This window comes from Lichenostomus cassidix, chromosome 24 (genome assembly GCF_008360975.1).
Source record: "Lichenostomus cassidix isolate B80296 chromosome 24, HeHo_3.0, whole genome shotgun sequence".
Classification (NCBI taxonomy): domain Eukaryota; kingdom Metazoa; phylum Chordata; class Aves; order Passeriformes; family Meliphagidae; genus Lichenostomus; species Lichenostomus cassidix.
In genome coordinates, this window is record NC_139504.1 from 4141390 (window position 1) to 4159186 (window position 17797).

At 53.6% G+C, this 17797-nt stretch overlaps 2 protein-coding genes across 3 annotated transcripts in view; both read right to left on the bottom strand.

Moving 5' to 3' along the window:
- The window catches only part of SORL1 (sortilin related receptor 1), a 46071-nt gene extending 41166 nt beyond the window's left edge, over positions 1-4905 (bottom strand). For both annotated transcript variants that reach the window (XM_085081894.1, XM_085081893.1), the window contains exon 1: positions 4665-4905. In XM_085081894.1, coding sequence (XP_084938020.1) covers positions 4665-4883 — 219 coding nt within the window. In that variant the 5' untranslated portion in view covers positions 4884-4905. The remainder of the gene's footprint in view (positions 1-4664) is intronic.
- Positions 4906-9659: 4754 nt separating this feature from the next.
- On the bottom strand, positions 9660-13094 carry SC5D (sterol-C5-desaturase). Its single transcript, XM_085081896.1, has 5 exons — positions 12952-13094; positions 12118-12335; positions 11630-11762; positions 11105-11205; positions 9660-10842 (listed from the first exon to the last, which is right to left on the bottom strand). Exons 2-5 carry the CDS (start codon positions 12325-12327, stop codon positions 10417-10419), a joined length of 870 nt encoding a protein of 289 aa, XP_084938022.1. The 5' UTR covers positions 12328-12335; positions 12952-13094; the 3' UTR covers positions 9660-10416.
- Between the last annotated feature and the right edge of the window lie 4703 nt (positions 13095-17797).

Here is a 17797-nt window from a genome sequence, read left to right on the forward strand (position 1 = left end):
CTGATCCCAGCAGCAGGGGGAATGAGGCTGGGGCTGGAGAAAGGGTCAGAAGCAGAGCAAAAGGTGCTCTCACCGTGCTCCTCCTCATTCCAGCGGGCTGGAAGCTGCAGAGGACAACTGCCAGGCCTTTCTGTCCCCATTCCTGTGCCTCCCCCCGGCAGGGCTTACGCAAGAGCCCAGCCCGGAGTGCCATGGGTGGCTCCTGCATTCCCGGCACGCCGCGTTCCCCACGCTCCCACTAAAGCTTCATTACTGCACCTTCTGCTCTGCTCCCGAGCATCTGCTTCCAGCCCTGCCGTGGTATTTTAAAACACAGCCTGCGCCTGCCGTGGCGCTGCTTGTGGCTCGGACTGGGAAATGCCAGGGTCTGAAATCATTGATATGGAACACGGGTGACTCATTTCGGAGAGCGCCAGGCCCCGTGTTAATTTTGTTAATGCTGAAATCATCTGCTGGCAGGGCTGTTTTCTCTCTGCCATCACCAAGAGAGCTCTCCCTGAGCTGTTGTTTCTAGAATGGAAAAGGGAAGGGAGGGGGGAGATTGGGGTCAAGGCAGGGAGCCAGAAACAACCCCAGAAGCAACCTGGGCTCTCCGAAATTGATAGAGGGACAGGCATGTGATGGGAATGGAACTGCCCCAGCAGATTTGGGAAGTGCTGGTAAAATTCACTAAAGGAGGAGGGTGGCAGAGAAGGTCCAAAGTGTGCCATGAGCTTGTCACTCCAGCTCTGGAAAGCCTGATGCCCCTGGGACACCACAGCACTTGCAGGAGCTGCGAGGAAGCTGCTGGAAGGGGAAAAACAATGAATAAAACCACAAATACCTCTCCCAGCCACCACGGTGCCAGGAGCAGGAACTGTGTGGCTTCCAGAGACCAAGCTCTGGCAAAAACCATATGCCAGGAGTGTGGAAACCTTCTCAGGGTGGTCATGAGAGACACAGCTAACACAAAGAAGGAGGATGAGGCTGAGTTTTGCTGTCACCACCCAGGGCACCTCCAGAAGGTTAAAGCCTGCTCTGGGAAGGGCTCTGCCAGGCTGGCAAAGTAGGTCAAAATTAAGTACGGTTCACTTGCGATGCGGCGTGACTGATGTCTGCGTTCCCAGGGCTGCACGGCATTCACCCTGCACAGCTCCCTGTGTCTCTGAGGCTCTGGGCCAGCTCTGCACCATGAGAGGAGGTTATCTGAGGTCTCCATCGGCGCAGGGGGGTGTGGGCAGTGTCAAGGTCAAGTGGTGGGCTGATGAGAGGTCAGTTGGTAGTAAATGGCCCGGAAATGATGAGAACTTGGTGGTTTTCCTCAAAGGCAGGGTGGTTATCTGCAGGAAACAGGACGACTGGGAGCAGTGAAGTCAGTCCCACCAGAAGGGGAAGAGAAGAAGGATGTCAGGGTGACACTGACACTGGTTCAGGGGACAGGGAGGCACAGAGGTGACAGCCACGTGCAGCTTTTGAGGCTCAAGCCTTGCAGTGGCAGCACAGAGGGGAAGTGGCTGCTGCAGGAGCCACCAGCAGTTAGATGAGATGTCTTTTGTCCCAGCATGGTTTAAGGGAAAGATTTCTTGTGAGCCACATGCTTCTGGGGGTGGCTTTGGATAAAGAAGGGGAAGGGATGTCTGCAGGTAAAGGTCTGGTATGTTTTAGCAGCGTAAATGCTCTCATAACTCCTCTCCCCCCTCAGGACCACCAGACCCAGGCTGGGCTCCTGCCCCAGCATTTCTCCTCTCTGCCACAGCCAGGACACAACACTGGCTGCACAGCTGTCCCCATGGTCACCCTGCAGCCCAGCAGGCACACAGGCAGCCAAAGGGGCTGCTCTTCTCTTCCTTGTTGGTTGCAGTCCATGTGGTTCAGGGTCAGTTTGCACCCAGCAGCCAGGAGTTATATGGGATAGTGGGGAGAGTCCATGGAAATGGGAAATCCTGGAGCCAGGCCATGTCTCTGGGTCTGAGCAGGGATGTGTGGGCAGGAGCACAAAGGTTGTGAGGGGACAGGAGGGACAGATCAGCCACTGCTGCAGTGGCCAGGGGCTCGTGCTGGGAGCAGGAGGGTGAGTGAGGTGCCACAGTGGTTGAAGAGGTTCAGGGAGCCCTGCTGGCCCTGAAGGGTGAAGTTTTCTTGCCCTGGGTATGCTTCTCTGCTGTCAGTGACATCCTAGAAAAGTCCTGTCTCGTGCCAGTGCCCAATTCAAACAGTCTGTCCATTGTAACCCTCACCAACAATCCCACAGAGGTGAGGGCTGTGCAAGGGAACAAAACCTGCTCTGTCTCCAGAGCCGTCGGGCATTTGGTCTCTCGATTGCTGCTGCTTCAGAGTCAGAAAAAAACAGAGAAAAGCCACAAAGGGGTTCAGGCTGGTGGTCCTGTTATTTGGTGATGTTCCCGAGAAGTTTTGCTGCAGCCTGCCCGGCAAGGATGCCATCAGAGGGTACAGAAAAGAATCCAAGTAACATCCTGTGCTTGTGCTGTCGGTGTCCAAGGCAAGAGGGCTCTGAGGCTGTTCCTGACAGTGCTGAGTAAGCTGTGTTTGGCTCCTGAGGAGCTACAAAGGGTTTGGATGTTCTTCCCCTGCTCGGTTCCAGACACAGCGATGCATCCCTCGCTCTGCTCCCCTGATGACATCACCCACACCAGCCAGGAGCGCTGCTTTCTCCCTCCCCTGAGCTGAGCCTGGGCTCTCAGCTGTCCCACCAGCCTGTCTGAGGAGCACAGCGAGAGCCAGGGAAGGGCAGGGAGTTTTGGGGCACGAGCCAGGGCATAGCATATGGCCAAGTGACCTGCCAAAGGCACGGGAGCGGGATGTGTCCCAGATAAGGGACTGCAGTGACACGGCACGAGGATGCTCGGTCCAAGCTCTGCCCCTAATGCTGATGTCCCTGAGAGAGGAGTGCTTTGACTGCACGATTTTCTGCTGGTGCTGGAGTGCCAGAGAGCTGGGGGAGGGAGGCCATGGGGATTGCTGGGTGCTTGTGACCAGGCACGAGACCCCTGAGCGCCGTGCTGCACAGCTTTTCCCGCTCCCCGGGCATTAGTAACTTGTGTGGTCAGATCTGTAATGCAGCTGAGGACACACAGCCTCCTTCTTGTCCCTTTTATTACAGCAGACCCCTGATTTAAAGTGCTGTAGCACTCAGGAGAACTCAGAATTATCGTTCAGTCCCAAACAACTCTTCCTGGTGACACACCTGGGCTATAAAATCTGCGTTTCCTCCCCCAAAGCAGAGGAAGAAACAGGTTCTGTGTGCTCTGCTGCCAGGGAGAGCAACTCCATTCCCCAGGCAAATCCCCACTGGAAGCTTGAGGCAATGAGAAAACCCCAAACAGCAGCAAACTGTTGAACTCCCACTGCTTCCTATTAGTCCTGTCCCCGATGGTGACAGGGTTACTGCACCCCCCCGGGTCTGCAGCTCCGTGTGCAGGTGACAGGGACATTCCTGCCAGAGCAGCTCTCCACCTGGCAGGTGGGCTGGGTGGGAGGCACGGGGAGACAGAAGGGAAAGTGCCACCAATGTCTTGCCGTAGATGAGAGACAAGTGTCATGTTTTCTTCTAAAACGGGGTAGCTGTGTTATGCTAAAAACAGCCAAACGCTGAGGAGGTAGAGGAGGCGAAGCAGATTTTCGAGGGGAGAAGGAACAGCTTTTCCCTAAACAAGGGAACAGAAGGGCTTTAGGAGCAGCACCAGCCCTGCATGTGCCTCTCCAGCAGCTCCAGGGCCTGGTGACTGCCTGCTTCTCATCCTACGAGTAGCAAAAAGGGGAAATTATAGAGCACCCGGGGGGAAAGCACTATCCAAGGAGGTAAATGCAGATGTCACTGACGCCTCAGAGCCTCTCCTCAAGTGTGCCTTGTCCCTCTGTGGTCTTGTCCCCCCCCATCAGCCTTTTGGGCACGTGATGGGGACACAGGCAGTGTCAGCAAGGAGGATCAAGTAGGGCAGCGTAGCGTAGTCCAGCGTGTGGGTACATCAAAGGCTGGAGCTTTCCATAGCAGAAAGTCTAAGCGTAATTCGTCATCACCCCCAAAAGTGATGGAGAAAAGGGGGTGAGGGGAACCTTCACGGTCCTGGCAGCAAAACTTGCCAGTGAATCGAGCCCGAGCAGGGATACTTTCAGAAATAGCAGTTTCCGTGTTTCCCTGCGATGAGCAACTCCGCTCGCGTTCTTTGCCAAGGACCGGCGGAGGATGGCTCAGGCACGCAGCGCAGCCCTTCTCGCGGAGAAGAACACAAATAGCCATGTCTTCCCCCGGCGTCACCTCCCTGTGCCCAGCTCCCGATGCTCACCGCGAGCATCCCCGGAGGCGCCGCTGTCCCCCGGGCCGCCCGAGCTCGGGGAATTGCCGTTTCGGGGATGCCCGGCCCGAATCCCCGCCGCGTGCCCTTGGCTGCTCCCGCCGGGAGCGCATCTCGCCGGCAACGAGCCCGCGAGTACCGCCGCGAACGTGACCGCGGCCAGCCGGCTCCGGGGATGCGGGGACAGCCGAGGGCAGGCGCCGAATCCGCGCCGCTCTCCCCGGAGCCGCGAACCGCCGCGCCGACCCTTCCCCACGCGGGACGCGCCGCGACCCCCGCGGGAGGATGGGGAGCGGGGGTGATGGAGCGCGGTGCTCTCGGGGGGACGAGCCGCGCGCGTGTCCCCCATGGCCATCCCCGCCGCGGGCTCACCTGTCCGTACACCTGGATGGGCTCGGGCGGGCGCGGCGCGGCGCGGCGGCCCCGCGGGGGCTCGGCGGGGGCGGCGGGGGCCGGCGGGGCGCGGAGCAGCAGCAGCGGCGAGCGGGAGCCCGCGGCCGCCGGCAGCAGCAGCAGCAGCGGCAGCAGCGGCAGGAGCCGGCGGGGGAGCGGGGCGGCCCGGCCGGCCCCGCCAGAGCTCCGTGTCGCCATGTTCGTGCCGCCGGGGCCGGGCGGAGCGGAGCGGGGCCGGGAGGAGCGGAGCCGAGCCGGGCGGAGCGGCAGCCGCGCCGCCGCCCGGAGAGAATGTGCATGGGCAGCGCTGCCGCTGCGAGCCCCCCCGCCGCTCCCCGCGGGCACGGATGCTCGGGCCCCCTCCCCTCTTCCCCGCTCCTTCTCCCTCGGCTTCTCCCTCTTCCTCCTTTTCTCCGTCTCCTCTCCCTCTCCGGAGGATGCTCGGGTCGCCGTCGAGATGGAGTGAAATAAGTTCAAGTTAATGTGTGTGAAATGGACTGAAGCTCGGGCCCCATCCACTCTTCTCCTGCTCCCTCTTTTCCTCCCTCCCCCTCTTTTCCTCCCTCTCCTTTTCCCTCTCCCTCTTTTTCTACCTCTCTTCCTCTGGAGGATGGTCAGGTTGCAATCGAGATTGAGTGAAATAAGTTAATTTCTGTGTAATGGGCTAAAGCTTGGGCTCTCTCCCTTCTTCTCCTTTCCCTCTCCCTCTTTTTCTCCGTCTCCAGAGGATGGTCAGATCCCGTCGAGATGGAGGGAAATAAGTTCAAGCTAATTTCTGTAATACAGAGTAAAGCTCTGGCCCCATCCCCTCTTCTCCTCTCCTTTCCCCCTGTTTTTCTCCGTCTTCCTCTTTTCCTCCCTCTTCCTCTTTTCCTCCCTCTCCCCCTCCGGAGGGTGCTTGGGTCCCGATGAGATGGAGTGAAATAAGTTCTAGGTAATTTCTGTGAAATGGAGTGAAGCGAAATGAAGCAGCCAGAAATCAAGTCAAAGGGAGCAAGAGTGAATGGAAGGAAACTGTGTTGAAGTAAATGAAGCTATTTAGGAAGGCGTGGAGTGACAGGGCAGAGGGGAAATGCTTCAAACTGGCAAAAAGTATGTTCAGATTGGATGTTAGGAAGAAATTCTTCCCTGTGAAGGTGGTGAGGCCCTGGCACAGGGTGCCCAGAGAAGCTGTGGCTGCCCCTGGATCATCCCTGGAAGTGTCCAAGGCCAGGTTGGACAGGACTTGAGCAACCTGGCACAGTGGAAGGTGTCCCTGCCATGGCAGGGGTGGAACGAGATGAACTTTAAGGTCCCTTCCAGCCCAGACCACTCTGGGATTCAATGAAATAAACTCAAATCATATAAAAGCACTGCAGCTGCTTCTCTCTGGGGATCAGTGAGGTTTCCCCAAAAAGCTAAGCTGCATTTTTCCTCCCATGTGCATCCCTGCAGATGTGTCCCCCAGCCTGGAATGTGGGCCTAAAACATCCCAGGATTGGTGGGAAGTGGCACAATTGTCCAGGCTGAGGTTTGGTAGAATCACAGTGGTGTGAACCACAAAAAAATGGTAACACAGGCTCAGGTCTTCATTGTTGAGTGTGATGGAGAGCTGGGTTTCCCTCTGGATGGGAAAGTGAAGGTGTGGATGGATGTCAAGAGGAAAAGGTGCCAATGATTTCAGAGATTTTGGTGGCAGATTTCCCCTGGGTACATTTCTGGCAGCCCTCAGAGATCTTTGTCTCAATTTCTGCCTCTTTTCACCTGGGCAGAGATGGGAAGGTGAGCAAGACGAGGTGGGATCAAGAAGCCAGAGACCCTCAGGGTCTCTCCAGGGCCTTCAGCCACCTCTCCCACCCACGGGAGGTGGGACTGAGCTGTGCCAGTGGCTGTGTGCTTCCCATAAAACACTTGCCATAGGTAAAGTGCCTGAAACTGCCTGATGTGGAGGAGATGATGCTTGGTTGGTTATGCAGGGACAGTGCAGGACTAGTGCCAGTGGCCACAGCTCTGATTTATTGGGACACTCAAAGTGCTGCACTCCCAGCTGTGGGGATTCCCCTGGTGCTGCTGCCCTGCTCACTGTGCATCCCTGCCAGAAATCAACTTGTCACACCCCTGCCTGGGTCTCTCGTGTGTCCCAGGTCCAAGGATTTGAGGCAGAAAACTCAAATGATGCTGGGAGATGAGAGCAAAGTTGGGCTGTGCCTGTTGCTCAGCCCCAGCTTGTCTCTCCAAGCCAGAGGGGGTTTTTAAGGCATTTAAAGTGTTTTTTAAGGCATTGTTTTGCTGCTAAGGAAGGGCCTTGCAAGTGTTCTGGGTTTCAACTCCCCTGCCTCACATGCTGTGCACCATTCCAGCATTTCTTATGCTGTATCAGGGAATCATCAAGGAAAATGGATGTAGCCCAGCAGTGAAGGAATGGGAGCCTATAAATCCCATGGACAGCCCCCAGGCAGCCTTGCTCCCCCTTATTTCACTGGCTTTAATAGCAGGAATGCTGTCCAGAGCTTTCCCCGAGGTGCTTTCACCTAGAAACCCAGTTAGTGTATTTCAATTAGTGGGTCAATACAATTATAAGCCCTCCTAATAAAGCTTTTAGAGGTCTTGACTCAGGGTGATGTCCCTCTGGAGGACAGGAGGTCACCGTGGGTAAGGGCAGAGTCAGCAAGGGAGTTTTGTTGTGTGGGAATCCCTGCAATCAGTTGCTCTCTGGGCCAGATGTGGTGGGCAGGTGAGAAGGAGCCAAAAAAGGACCTGGAGATGAGGAGGAATAGTGAGAAATAGGAGGAAATGAGGAACTGCCTTTGCTGAGGTGCTAAATGGAGGGAAATGGTGTGTGCAGGGGTTGCTGTCCCTCTCCCAGCCCTTGTTTCTTATTTCAGGGTGCAAGAATGGTCCTTGTCCCGCTGTGGGTCCCTCTGGCCAGGTCACTGTGGTGGCCACAGGGAGGGAACATTACCCAGGACCCCTTGGGTGAACCCAGCCCTGGTAAATGCTCACAGATGAATGGCTCTTTCTTTGTGCAGGGAAACACACGTTTCCCTTGCCAAGGTATTTTTTCGTTTCTTGAAAAGAGACGTAAAGAGGAGAGGGGAACAGTGCAGAGTTTATTTTAAGGTCCATCTGGATTTCATCAGCAGCAAAAGCTGTGAACTCCAAGAGCAAGGCAAGGAGCCCCTGGCCTCCTGGTTTTCCTTCCCCTCTTCCCTGAGACCTTTCCCTGTCTCAGCTTTAGAGGTCCCAGAGGGTTTGGGGGACTGAGAGAGTTATTTAAAGGAACCTTTGCGTTTTGCTGGGGCTGAGTCAGGGAGTAAAACAGAGATTCCAGGGACAAGAGCAAGAGGCATCACCCCACTCATGGCGTTGCTCTAGCCTTCCTCAGAGGATGGTGATGGTTTTAGGGTTTCCTGCAGGGCTCAGGGCTGTGCCAGAGGCACTTAATTGTTGCATTCTCACACCACAGGTCACTTTTTGTGACAGGGTCTCACTGCGGAGGATGTTCAGTGTGAGGTGCAAACCTGATGTGTGGGAGGAGAAAGGGGGGAGGAAAATGCTCGGTGTGGGGTGGGACTGGGAAGCTGTTGCAGCCAAATCAGCAGAAAAGGCTCGGATGTCAGGAGAAGCACGGGGAATGGTGTCGTGGAACAGCAGGGACACCCTGTGTGTGTCCTCTGAGAGGCAGCGTGGCAAAGGTGCTCCTGCCCCGCGCTGGTGGAACGAGGAGGAGGAGGAGGAAGGCCATCCATCCATCCACGCAGGTGCAGCTCCTGCGATGGCTGTGGTGAGCAACATCTCCATCTTGTGGCCACAGCAGCAGCAGGGCACCAGAGCCAGAGCTGCTTGTCTATGTGCCACAGTGCCCCAAGGCCACCGCGGGGACACATTCTGGGCCGGCAGCCTTGGCATGGCACATGTGTGACCAGCAGGACGTGCTCTCCCTGTCCCCAGGTGGGTGTGACACACTGGACACACTCTCCCTGTCCCCGGGTGGGTGTGACAGGCTGGACACACTCTCCCTGTCCCCAGGTGGGTGTGACAGGCTGGACACACTCTCCCTGTCCCCGGGTGGGTGTGACAGGCTGGACACACTCTCCCTGTCCCCGGGTGGGTGTGACAGGCTGGACATGCTCTCCCTGTCCCCAGGTGGGTGTGACAGGCTGGACACACTCTCCCTGTCCCCAGGCACTGGGTGCTGCAGATCCATCCTGCTGGGAATGCCAGGTGTCCAGCAGGGCTGGGGACATTGGGCATCAGGAGTGATGCCACTTCATCCATAGGACTTCCCTGCAAGGACCCAGCTGCTGAGGGGCATTATCTGCCCCAAAGCTGCCAGGATGGGCTGCCCAGGCATTGGGCTCAGCAAAGGTGGGAAGCTGGGGTGATGAGGAGCCTGGGGCTCTTCCCAAGGGTGGGTTGGGAATCGGGCCATGGCTGGCCAAGGTCAGTGATGGTGTCACAGGTTTGATCTGGCTGTGCCTTGACCCTGGGCACTGCTCCAGGCTCCAGGTTAATCAGCAAACAGAGCTCAGGGGTCCTGTGCACATGGGGACGGTGAGCTGGGATGGGGAGGTGAAAGCAGAGCATGGCCCAGGTGGGGACTGTGCTGGCAGGACATGGGACAGGTGTCCCTTGTGCTCATCAGGTGGCCTCGGGCCATCCCCTGCCTGGGGACAGCTGAGATTGGGTGATGGGAAGAGGGTGTGCCACCACAGCAGGGCCTCCATCCCCAGTAAGGGTGGCAGGACTCCAGTGACTGGTGAAACTGGGGGACCAGGGGAAGGCAAAGCACAGGTGTCACTGTCCAGGGACATGGTTACAGCTAAGGAGGTTTGGGGGACTGGAGGTGGCTTTGGCCACTCTGACTGTATTTTCCCCCATCCTCTGCCATTTTGGCCCAAATTTGCTGCCAGCACAGCACAGGTCCATGACAAGCCCCTCATGGCTGCCCCAGGAAACTTTGCACAAGCCAGGGAGAAGGGACCAAACAGCAGCCCAGTTGGCAAGTGAGATTTATTGAACGTCACCCCAAAGGTGACCAGATTTCAGCACGAAACACACAGGGCCTTGAGGGAGAGTTGGCCACGAACCCTCCAGTGAGGAGAAGCCCCTGCCCCTCACATCTGAGTGCCTCTTCCTCCTCCCTTCCCCTCACTGTTCTCAGGGAGCTCCAGAGACCCACAAGACTCAGAGTACACCTTTGTCCTACAGGCATGATGTTTCCATGGGACATCCCCGGGCAAGAGGAAGGAGGTTGAGTGCTGAGAAGTCTCACCAAGGGAGCCATCAGGAGGACCTACACCACCTGCAAAAGGTAGGTTTTTTCCCAAAATACAGCTTGTCCCGATGGACACCATGATGGGAACAACGAATCGTCGACAAAAGGGAGCAGCAGTCAAATGAAGACCCTGCCTCGAGTCACGTTAATTTGTGCCACGTTATTGTTCTATTTGTGCCATGTTAATCTTCTGGTAAAGCAGCAGCACAGCACTAAAGCAGCGCAGGGACTTTAGCAGAGATCCAGAGGGAGCTGGGAGGGGAAGCAGGAGTTAAAACAGGGCAGATCTGTGGTGTGCAGCGAGGCCAGATGTTGTCCTTTTGGGATCAGGGCCGGCTGGATGCTCACCAACAATCACCCCACGCTGGTCACGTCATCAGGGACAGGGGCTCTTTGTCCGTGGAAAACAGTCTTGAGTGGCTGGCAAGGAACAGGACAAGATCCAGCCAGAGAAGGGACACCCTTGGAGGAAGATTACTCGCTCTTGGAGGCTGCAACACCGTTGGACGCTCCCGGCTCTTTCTCTCGGAGCTTCCTCATGTAATCGTGGGGACCTTTGCCCTCGAAGGACGAGGGGCTCTTGTAGGAGCCACCAATCTTGTCCCAGAGGGTGAAATACTGCCCGTAGTTGTAGTCGAAGTACAGGTGGTGGTCGGTGTGGTGGGCAGAGCCATTGATGACGTGCCGCAGCAGCCGCGGCACGCGGTAGTCGCCGTCGTGGATGGAGATGGTCCAGACGTTGACGAAGATGTAGAGGCCCAGGTAGGTGACTTTGTGCAGGGGGAAGAGGAAGGGGTACACATGGTAGGGCAGGCTCTGCATGAAGCCGTCCACGGGGTGGAAGGCGTGGCTGGCGAAGGGCGTGGCGATCTTCCACAGGTGGTGGGGCTTGTGGAAGCGCTGTGGGGAGAGGGGCTGTCAGTCCAGGTGGGCCCTGTTAGGGGGTCCCTCAGCCAGATTCATGGCCCAACAGGATGTGCTTTGAGCATCACCACCCAAATTGAGAGGGGGAAATGTGCCCTAAAGGGCTCTCAGTTCCCATCACGTGGTGACACCTTGTGACACCATTCCCACCAGAGCATGCATTCCCTGGGAGGAACAGCGTGGACATGTCACCAGAGCAGGGTGACACTTGTCCAGAGCCCCCTGTCCTGCCCCATACCTTATAGAACAGCTTGTGGTGGAGCCCACGGTGTATCCAGTAGATGCCCATGTCGGTGAAGAAGAGGAAGGACAGCATGCTGAGGAAGACTCCAGACCAGCCTGGGGGTAAGAGGGATGTCAGAGGTGGCACACATGGGCAGCAGGAGGCTGTGAGGGCCTCCACAATGGTTCTCATGGAGGGAGACACATCTGAGTCGTGTCAGGGTCTGCCCCACTGAGGTGACAGCGTCAGGGTTTGCCCTGTGACTCAGCTGAAGTGAGTCAGGTGCTGCTTCACTGGGAGCTGCCCAGGGAAGGGAAGGATCTCTTTGGTGGAGGGGGGAGCCTGTCAAGCAGGGAGTCACAGCCCTGAGTGAGGGTGTATGGGTGCCTCCCCTAAACAGAACTTGGGTTTTTGGCTGATAGCCTGGGACCCAGGAGGTACCCAGGAGGATTTCTTGGGGTCGTCATCAGTAGAAATGAGGGCTGAGGGAGGTCACCCAGATGGGGAGAGGGTGGCAGGGGATGCAGGGAGGTCACTCACCATACGGGGAGTCCTCAATGTTGTCATAGAGCTTGCTGTAGCCTCGCACCTCGGCGAAGAACAGGGCGACGGTGGGGACACTGATCCAGGGCAGGGAGCGCACGGCATAGGCGATCTCCCGGCTCACCTGGTTCTGTGGGGTGTGACAAAATGAAGTCAGGGGCACAGGGGACATCCTGAGAGCCCCAGTGCCCCTCATGAGGCAGAGAGGGACGGCGTCAAGGCCACCCCTTTGTGGTGGCATCTGTGCTATGGTGTGGGATGCAGGGTGCTGCTCATGTGGGGACAGCTCTGCCCGGAGCAGGACAAGGGATGGTGCTGGGTGTTGTGGCACTTGGGTCTGGTCAGGGGGGATCGAGGGCAACAGAGGGTTCAGAGGGGTGACAGTGGGGACAGCGTGTGCCACAACACTGGCACATGGCATTCGGAATGGGCTAGAGGATGGTGAGGGGCACACTGCCATGCAGGAGCCACCGGGGTGCACCCACCTCCAGGAACTGGGGATGCTTCTTGAGCTCGTGGTCGAAGATGAAGTAGTAGCTGAGGGTGCCGAAGAGCAGGTAGAGGGCGAGAGCCCCCAGGTTGGTGATGACGAAGAGGCTGAGGAGCTGGCGGCAGGGCTCACCCTCGGGCCACCCCGCCGGGTACACGTAGGGCGTCAGCAGGTGCCGGTCGGCAGCTTCCAGGACCAGATCCATGGTGGCTCCTGCGGGAAAAACAGTTGGTGTGACTGGTGGCAAAAGATGTCCCTCCCTAGGGCCGCAGGGGCACGGGAAATCGGGTGCCTGCCTGGCCGCGGGCAGCGGGGTGTCAGGGCTGGGATGCTGTGCCATCCCTCTGGACCACCCGAGCTGGAATGCAGAAGCCAAACTGGGAGATGCAGGTTGTGGGCGTAAAGCACGGGAGAGGCACAAGTGGGGGGCTCGACTAATTTGTGGGCTCAGTTGCTGTGGGAGGGAGCACGTGTGACCGGGGACAGCGAGACAGCGGGACAGGGTGGCAGTGGGACAGGGTGACAGGGTGACAGTGGGACAGGGTGACAGGGGGGTGTGCCTTAGGGCAGCAAGACCCCTTTCGGGGCAGCACCTGGGGCTCCGCTCCGTGTCCCGCGGGGCTGCCGGGGGTGTCCCCGGGCAGGGCGGGTGGCGAAGGGGGGGTCGGTGTGTTTGGGAGCCGCAGGTGGCCCGGCCAGCAGGGCTGCTGGAAACGGGGAGGGTGACGCCAGCGGGGAGCGGGGGCCGTGCCGGCGGTGTCCCCCCTCCCGGTGTCCCGGTGTCCCCTCGCGGTGCCCCATGGCTGTCCCCCCGCCCCGATCCCGTTACCTGCCCGAGGGTCCCGGCGCGGCGCGGGGGGAGGGAAGGGGGCGGAGCTTCCCGGTAGCGCCACGTGACGTCACCGGCGGCGGAGCTCGCGCCACCTCGGGCGGTGACGTCGGCGCAGAAGGGGGCGTGGCAATGGGCGGGGGGCGGAGCCAGCGGGTGGGTGTGGCGGTGGGCGTGGTCTAACGGGGCGTGGTCAGGGCGGAGCTCCGCCGTGTCGCTCCGGTGTCGCCGGTTGCTCCTCGGTGTCTCCGAGCGCTGCCCAAGGGGGAATTGTGACCTCTCCGGACCGTTCCGTGCTGTCCCCTCGATCGGGGTGGCGCGGCGACATCCCTGGTGGCGGTTTGGGCTGGGGGGGACCTTAAAAATACCCGGTTTCACCCAAGGCATGGGCAGGGACACCTTCCACTGTCACAGTTTGCCCCAAATCCCATCCCAGGTGGCCTGGGACACTCCCAGGGATCCAGGGGCACCACAGCTTCTCTGTGCCTCACCACCCTCACTGACACTTTGTAACCCTTTTTATTCTAATTACTGCTTTTTATTCCATTTCTCCCGCAGTTTCCTCTGCAGCAGCTTTTACTTTATCTGCAGACCCACTTTCTCTCTCCCACTCCAGTTTCCCTGATTTTTTCCCTGATTTTTCCCCTGAGTTTTCCCCCAGGTAATGCATCTCTTTCCCTCCCTTCAGGTCACTCCTTTCCACCTCCAGGGTCTGGGATGGAGACTCCAGCAGAGAACAGCAAGGGTTTTGCTCAAGGCATCATTGCTGCTCATCTCTCTACCCAAATTCCTGCATTTTTGGGAATTTCCTGCTTTTACTGTGAATTTAGTGTGTCTTCTTGTGCTCTACCTCGGCAAGTCTGGGAGGGAGGGATGGAGTGATTTGCCAAAATGTGTTTCTGGCATTGCCTCAGCTGCCAAAATTACGGGATTTTTTCCAACGTGAACAAAAATTGTAGTCTCGTGCTTGTTTTTATTGAGATACAGCCAATTCTTCTGACTGTTTTCCTAGCAGAATGTAAGGGAAACTTCAGAATAAAAAAGTCAGGCCAGGAGATTACATTTTGTTGGAGTTGCAGGCATTAAAACTGGAGTTTTTTGATAGAAACGCTGATTTATGGGGAGATTTGAGTCTTTTTTGTTATTTACAGCTTTTTCATTATTACAGCTGCTGGTGTCATAAATACAGAGAAGTGTAGAGCAGAGACAAGGGGGAAAACCATTACCAGTGGGGCTTTTTGGCAAGACAGCTGGACAAAAATTATACCTCAACCTCTGATAATTTTCACTGGTAAAGTTGTAGCTATTCCTGTTATTTCCGTGCTAACCATGCTTACAAATGGAATTTTATCAGAAAAAAAAATCCCCACCGAGTCCCTGTAGCCACTTTCTGTCAGGTGCAGCACAATTATTTCACTTGGCTTTAAACCTTGTGCTGTTTTAAACTCCCTGGAGTGCTTTAAAGTGAATAAAATAATAAAACATAGCTTGAATGAATGGGTTGGGTGGTCCAGGGACACTGGGTGGTGTTTTAAGATGTTTTTCTCTGATCATCTCTCCAACAGGTCCAGGTCTTTCCTGTATTTTGGGCTCCAGAAATGGATATTCCATATGTTTGATGCACATTTTGATCCATTTGGGGCAGATGCAGGATACTGATGTGGAAATGTGGTGGAGGAAAAATCGATCTTTGCTCAATGAGGAAATCCTGGCCAGAACTTTAATTTCTTCTGGAATGATCTTTATTTAACCATTAAAATAATTTTTTTTTTGTTCTCAGCTGGGGGAAATATTTAGTCTAAGTTAACAATCGCTTCATCAGGGAAAAAAGTTTCCCATAATTATAATTTTTCAATAAAACAAAAAAATTTAAACCAGTCTTGTTTGCTTTTCTTGTTAGAACATAGAGACATTTTTATTGTTCTTTACACTGGTGTGGTTGCTACCTAAATAAATGTTGTTTTTTTAATGGGGTGACACTGCTGATGTTCACAAATGTAGGGTGAAAGTCTGAGAATGAAATAAATGTTTAATTATGGAAAGCTGATGGATCAGAGTGGCTGGATGGAGGCAATGGGGAGAGATGAAAAACCACATTTCCCTGAATCCTAAAGTAATAGAAATAGTAAATCATTGAAAAAAAAACCCAAAAACAAGAATTATGACAGGAATCCTATGGCGAGGGGATGAGAGAACAAAGCAGAGGGGGAAGGATGGGGAAATTCAGGTGAAAACTTCAAAAATTGACACACGGTGAATAAACTCCTTGGGTGACATAAAATGATCAAAGCTGATCCCCAAAGAGGCAGAAATTGATCCCAAATAATAACTAATGATCTAAAGTCAACCCAAAGTGCTTGGGAAAAGTGAGTTTGACCTCAAATAACCAAAACGACCTATAGTAACCCCAAAATGTAATTGTGGACCTCAAGAAACCCCAAAAATTACCTCTAATAAACCCAAATGACCTGTAGTAACCCCAAATTATTATGGTTGACTTCTAGTAACCCCCAAAATGACCTAAAATAACCTCAATAATTACCTAAAGTAACCCCGAAATTTTCTGGAGAGAGTAATTTTGAACTCTAATAGCCCCAACGACCTATAGTAACCCCAAAATGACCTAAAGTAACCTCAAAAATGACCTAAAGTAACCCCAAAGTTTTCAGGAAAAACAGAGTTTGAACTCTAGTAACCCCAATGACCTACAGTAACCCCAATGAACTCTAATAACCTCAAAATGAGCTCTAATAACCCTGAAATGACCCAAAGTAACCCCAAAATGACCTAAAGTAACCTCAATGATTTCTGGAAAAACTGAATTTGAACTCTAATAACCCCAATGACCTATAGTAACCCCAAAATGACCCCTAATGACCTCAACATGACCTCTAATGACCTCCAAATGACCTAAAGTAACCCCAAAAATGACCTAAAGTAACCCTGAAATTTTCTGGAGAGAGCAAGTTTGACCTCAAGTAACCCCAATGACCTATAGTGACCCCAACGACCGAGAGTAACCCCAAAATAACCTCTAATGACCTCAAAATGACCTAAAGTAACCCCAAAAATGACCTAAAGTAACCTCAATGGTTTCTGGAAAAACTGAATTTGAACTGTAATAACCCCAATGACCTAGAGTAACCCCAATGACCTAGAGTAACCCCAAAATGACCTAAAGTAACCTCAAAAATGGCCTGTAATGACCCCAATGTTTTCTGGTGACAGTGTATTTGACCTATAGTAACCCAAACTAATTAAAATTTGGGGTTACTGTAGGTCAATGGGGTTATTAGAGTTCAAACACAGTTCTTCCTGAAAATTTTGAGGTTACTTTAGGTCATTTTTGGGGTTACTTTAGGTCATTTGGAGGTCATTAGAGGTCATTTTGGGGTTACTATAGGTCATTGGGGTTACTCTAGGTCATTGGGTTACTTGAGGTCAAACTCAGTTTTTCCTGAAATCATTGAGGTTACTTTAGGTCATTTTTGAGGTTACTTTAGGTCATTTCAGGGTCATTAGAGGTCATTCTGGGGTTACTATAGGTCATTGGGGTTACTTTAGGTCATTGGGGTTATTAGAGTTCAAACTCAGTTTTTCCAGAAAACTTTGAGGTTACTTTAGGTCATTTTGGGGTCATTAGAGGTCATTTTGGGGTTACTATAGGTCATTGGGGTTACTTTAGTTCATTGGGTTACTCGAGGTCAAACTCCGTTTTTCCAGAAAATTTTGGGGTTATTTTAGGTCATTTTTGGGGTTACTTTAGGTCATTTTGGGGTTACTAGAGGTCAACAATTAACATTTTGGGGTTACTATAGGTCATTGGGGTTACTATAGGTCATTGGGTTACTTGAGGTCAAACTCAGTTTTTCTATAAAACTTTGAGGTTACTTTAGGTCATTTTGGGGTTACTTTAGGTCATTTTGGGGTCATTAGAGGTCGTTTTGGGGTTACTCTAGGTCATTGGGGTTATTATAGGACGTTGGGGTTACTTGAGTTCAAATTCAATTTTTCCAGAAATCATTGAGGTTACTTTAGGTCAATTTTGGGGTTACTTGAGGTCATTTTGGGGTTACCAGAGGTCAACAATTAACATTTGGGGTTACTATAGTTCGTAGGGGTTATTAGAGTTCAAACTCATTTTTTCCTGAAAACTTTGAGGTTACTTTAGGTCATTTTTGAGGTTACTTTAGGTCATTTGGAGGTCATTAGAGGTCATTTTGGGGTTACTCTAGGTCGTTTGGGTTACTACAGGTCATTGGGGTTATTAGAGTTCAAGCTCCATTTTTCCAGAAAACTTTGAGGTTACTTTAGGTCAATTTTGAGGTTACTTTAGGTCATTTTGGGGTCATTAGAGGTCATTTTGGGGTTACTTTAGGTCATTTTGGGGTTACTATAGGTCATTGGGGTTACTCTAGGTCATTAGGTTACTTGAGGTCAAACTCAGCTTTTCTATAAAACTTTGAGGTTACTTTAGGTCATTTTTGAGGTTACTTGACGTCATTTGTGGGTCGTTAGAGGTCGTTATGGGGTTACTCTAGGTCATTGGGGTTACTCTAGGTCAGACTCTCTCATGCCATAAAATTTACCCCAAAAATGACCTAAAGTAAACCTGAAATTTTCTGGAAAAAGTGAGTTTGAACTCTAATAACCCCAACGACCTAGAGTAACCCCGAAATGACCTAAAGTAACCTCATAAATGACCTAAAGTAACCTCGAAGTTTTCAGGAAAAGTGAGTTTGAACTGTAATAACCCCAATGACCTATAGTAACCCCAATGACCTAGAGTAACCCCAAAATGACCTCTAATGACCTTGAAATGACCTAAAGTAACCCCAAAAATGAC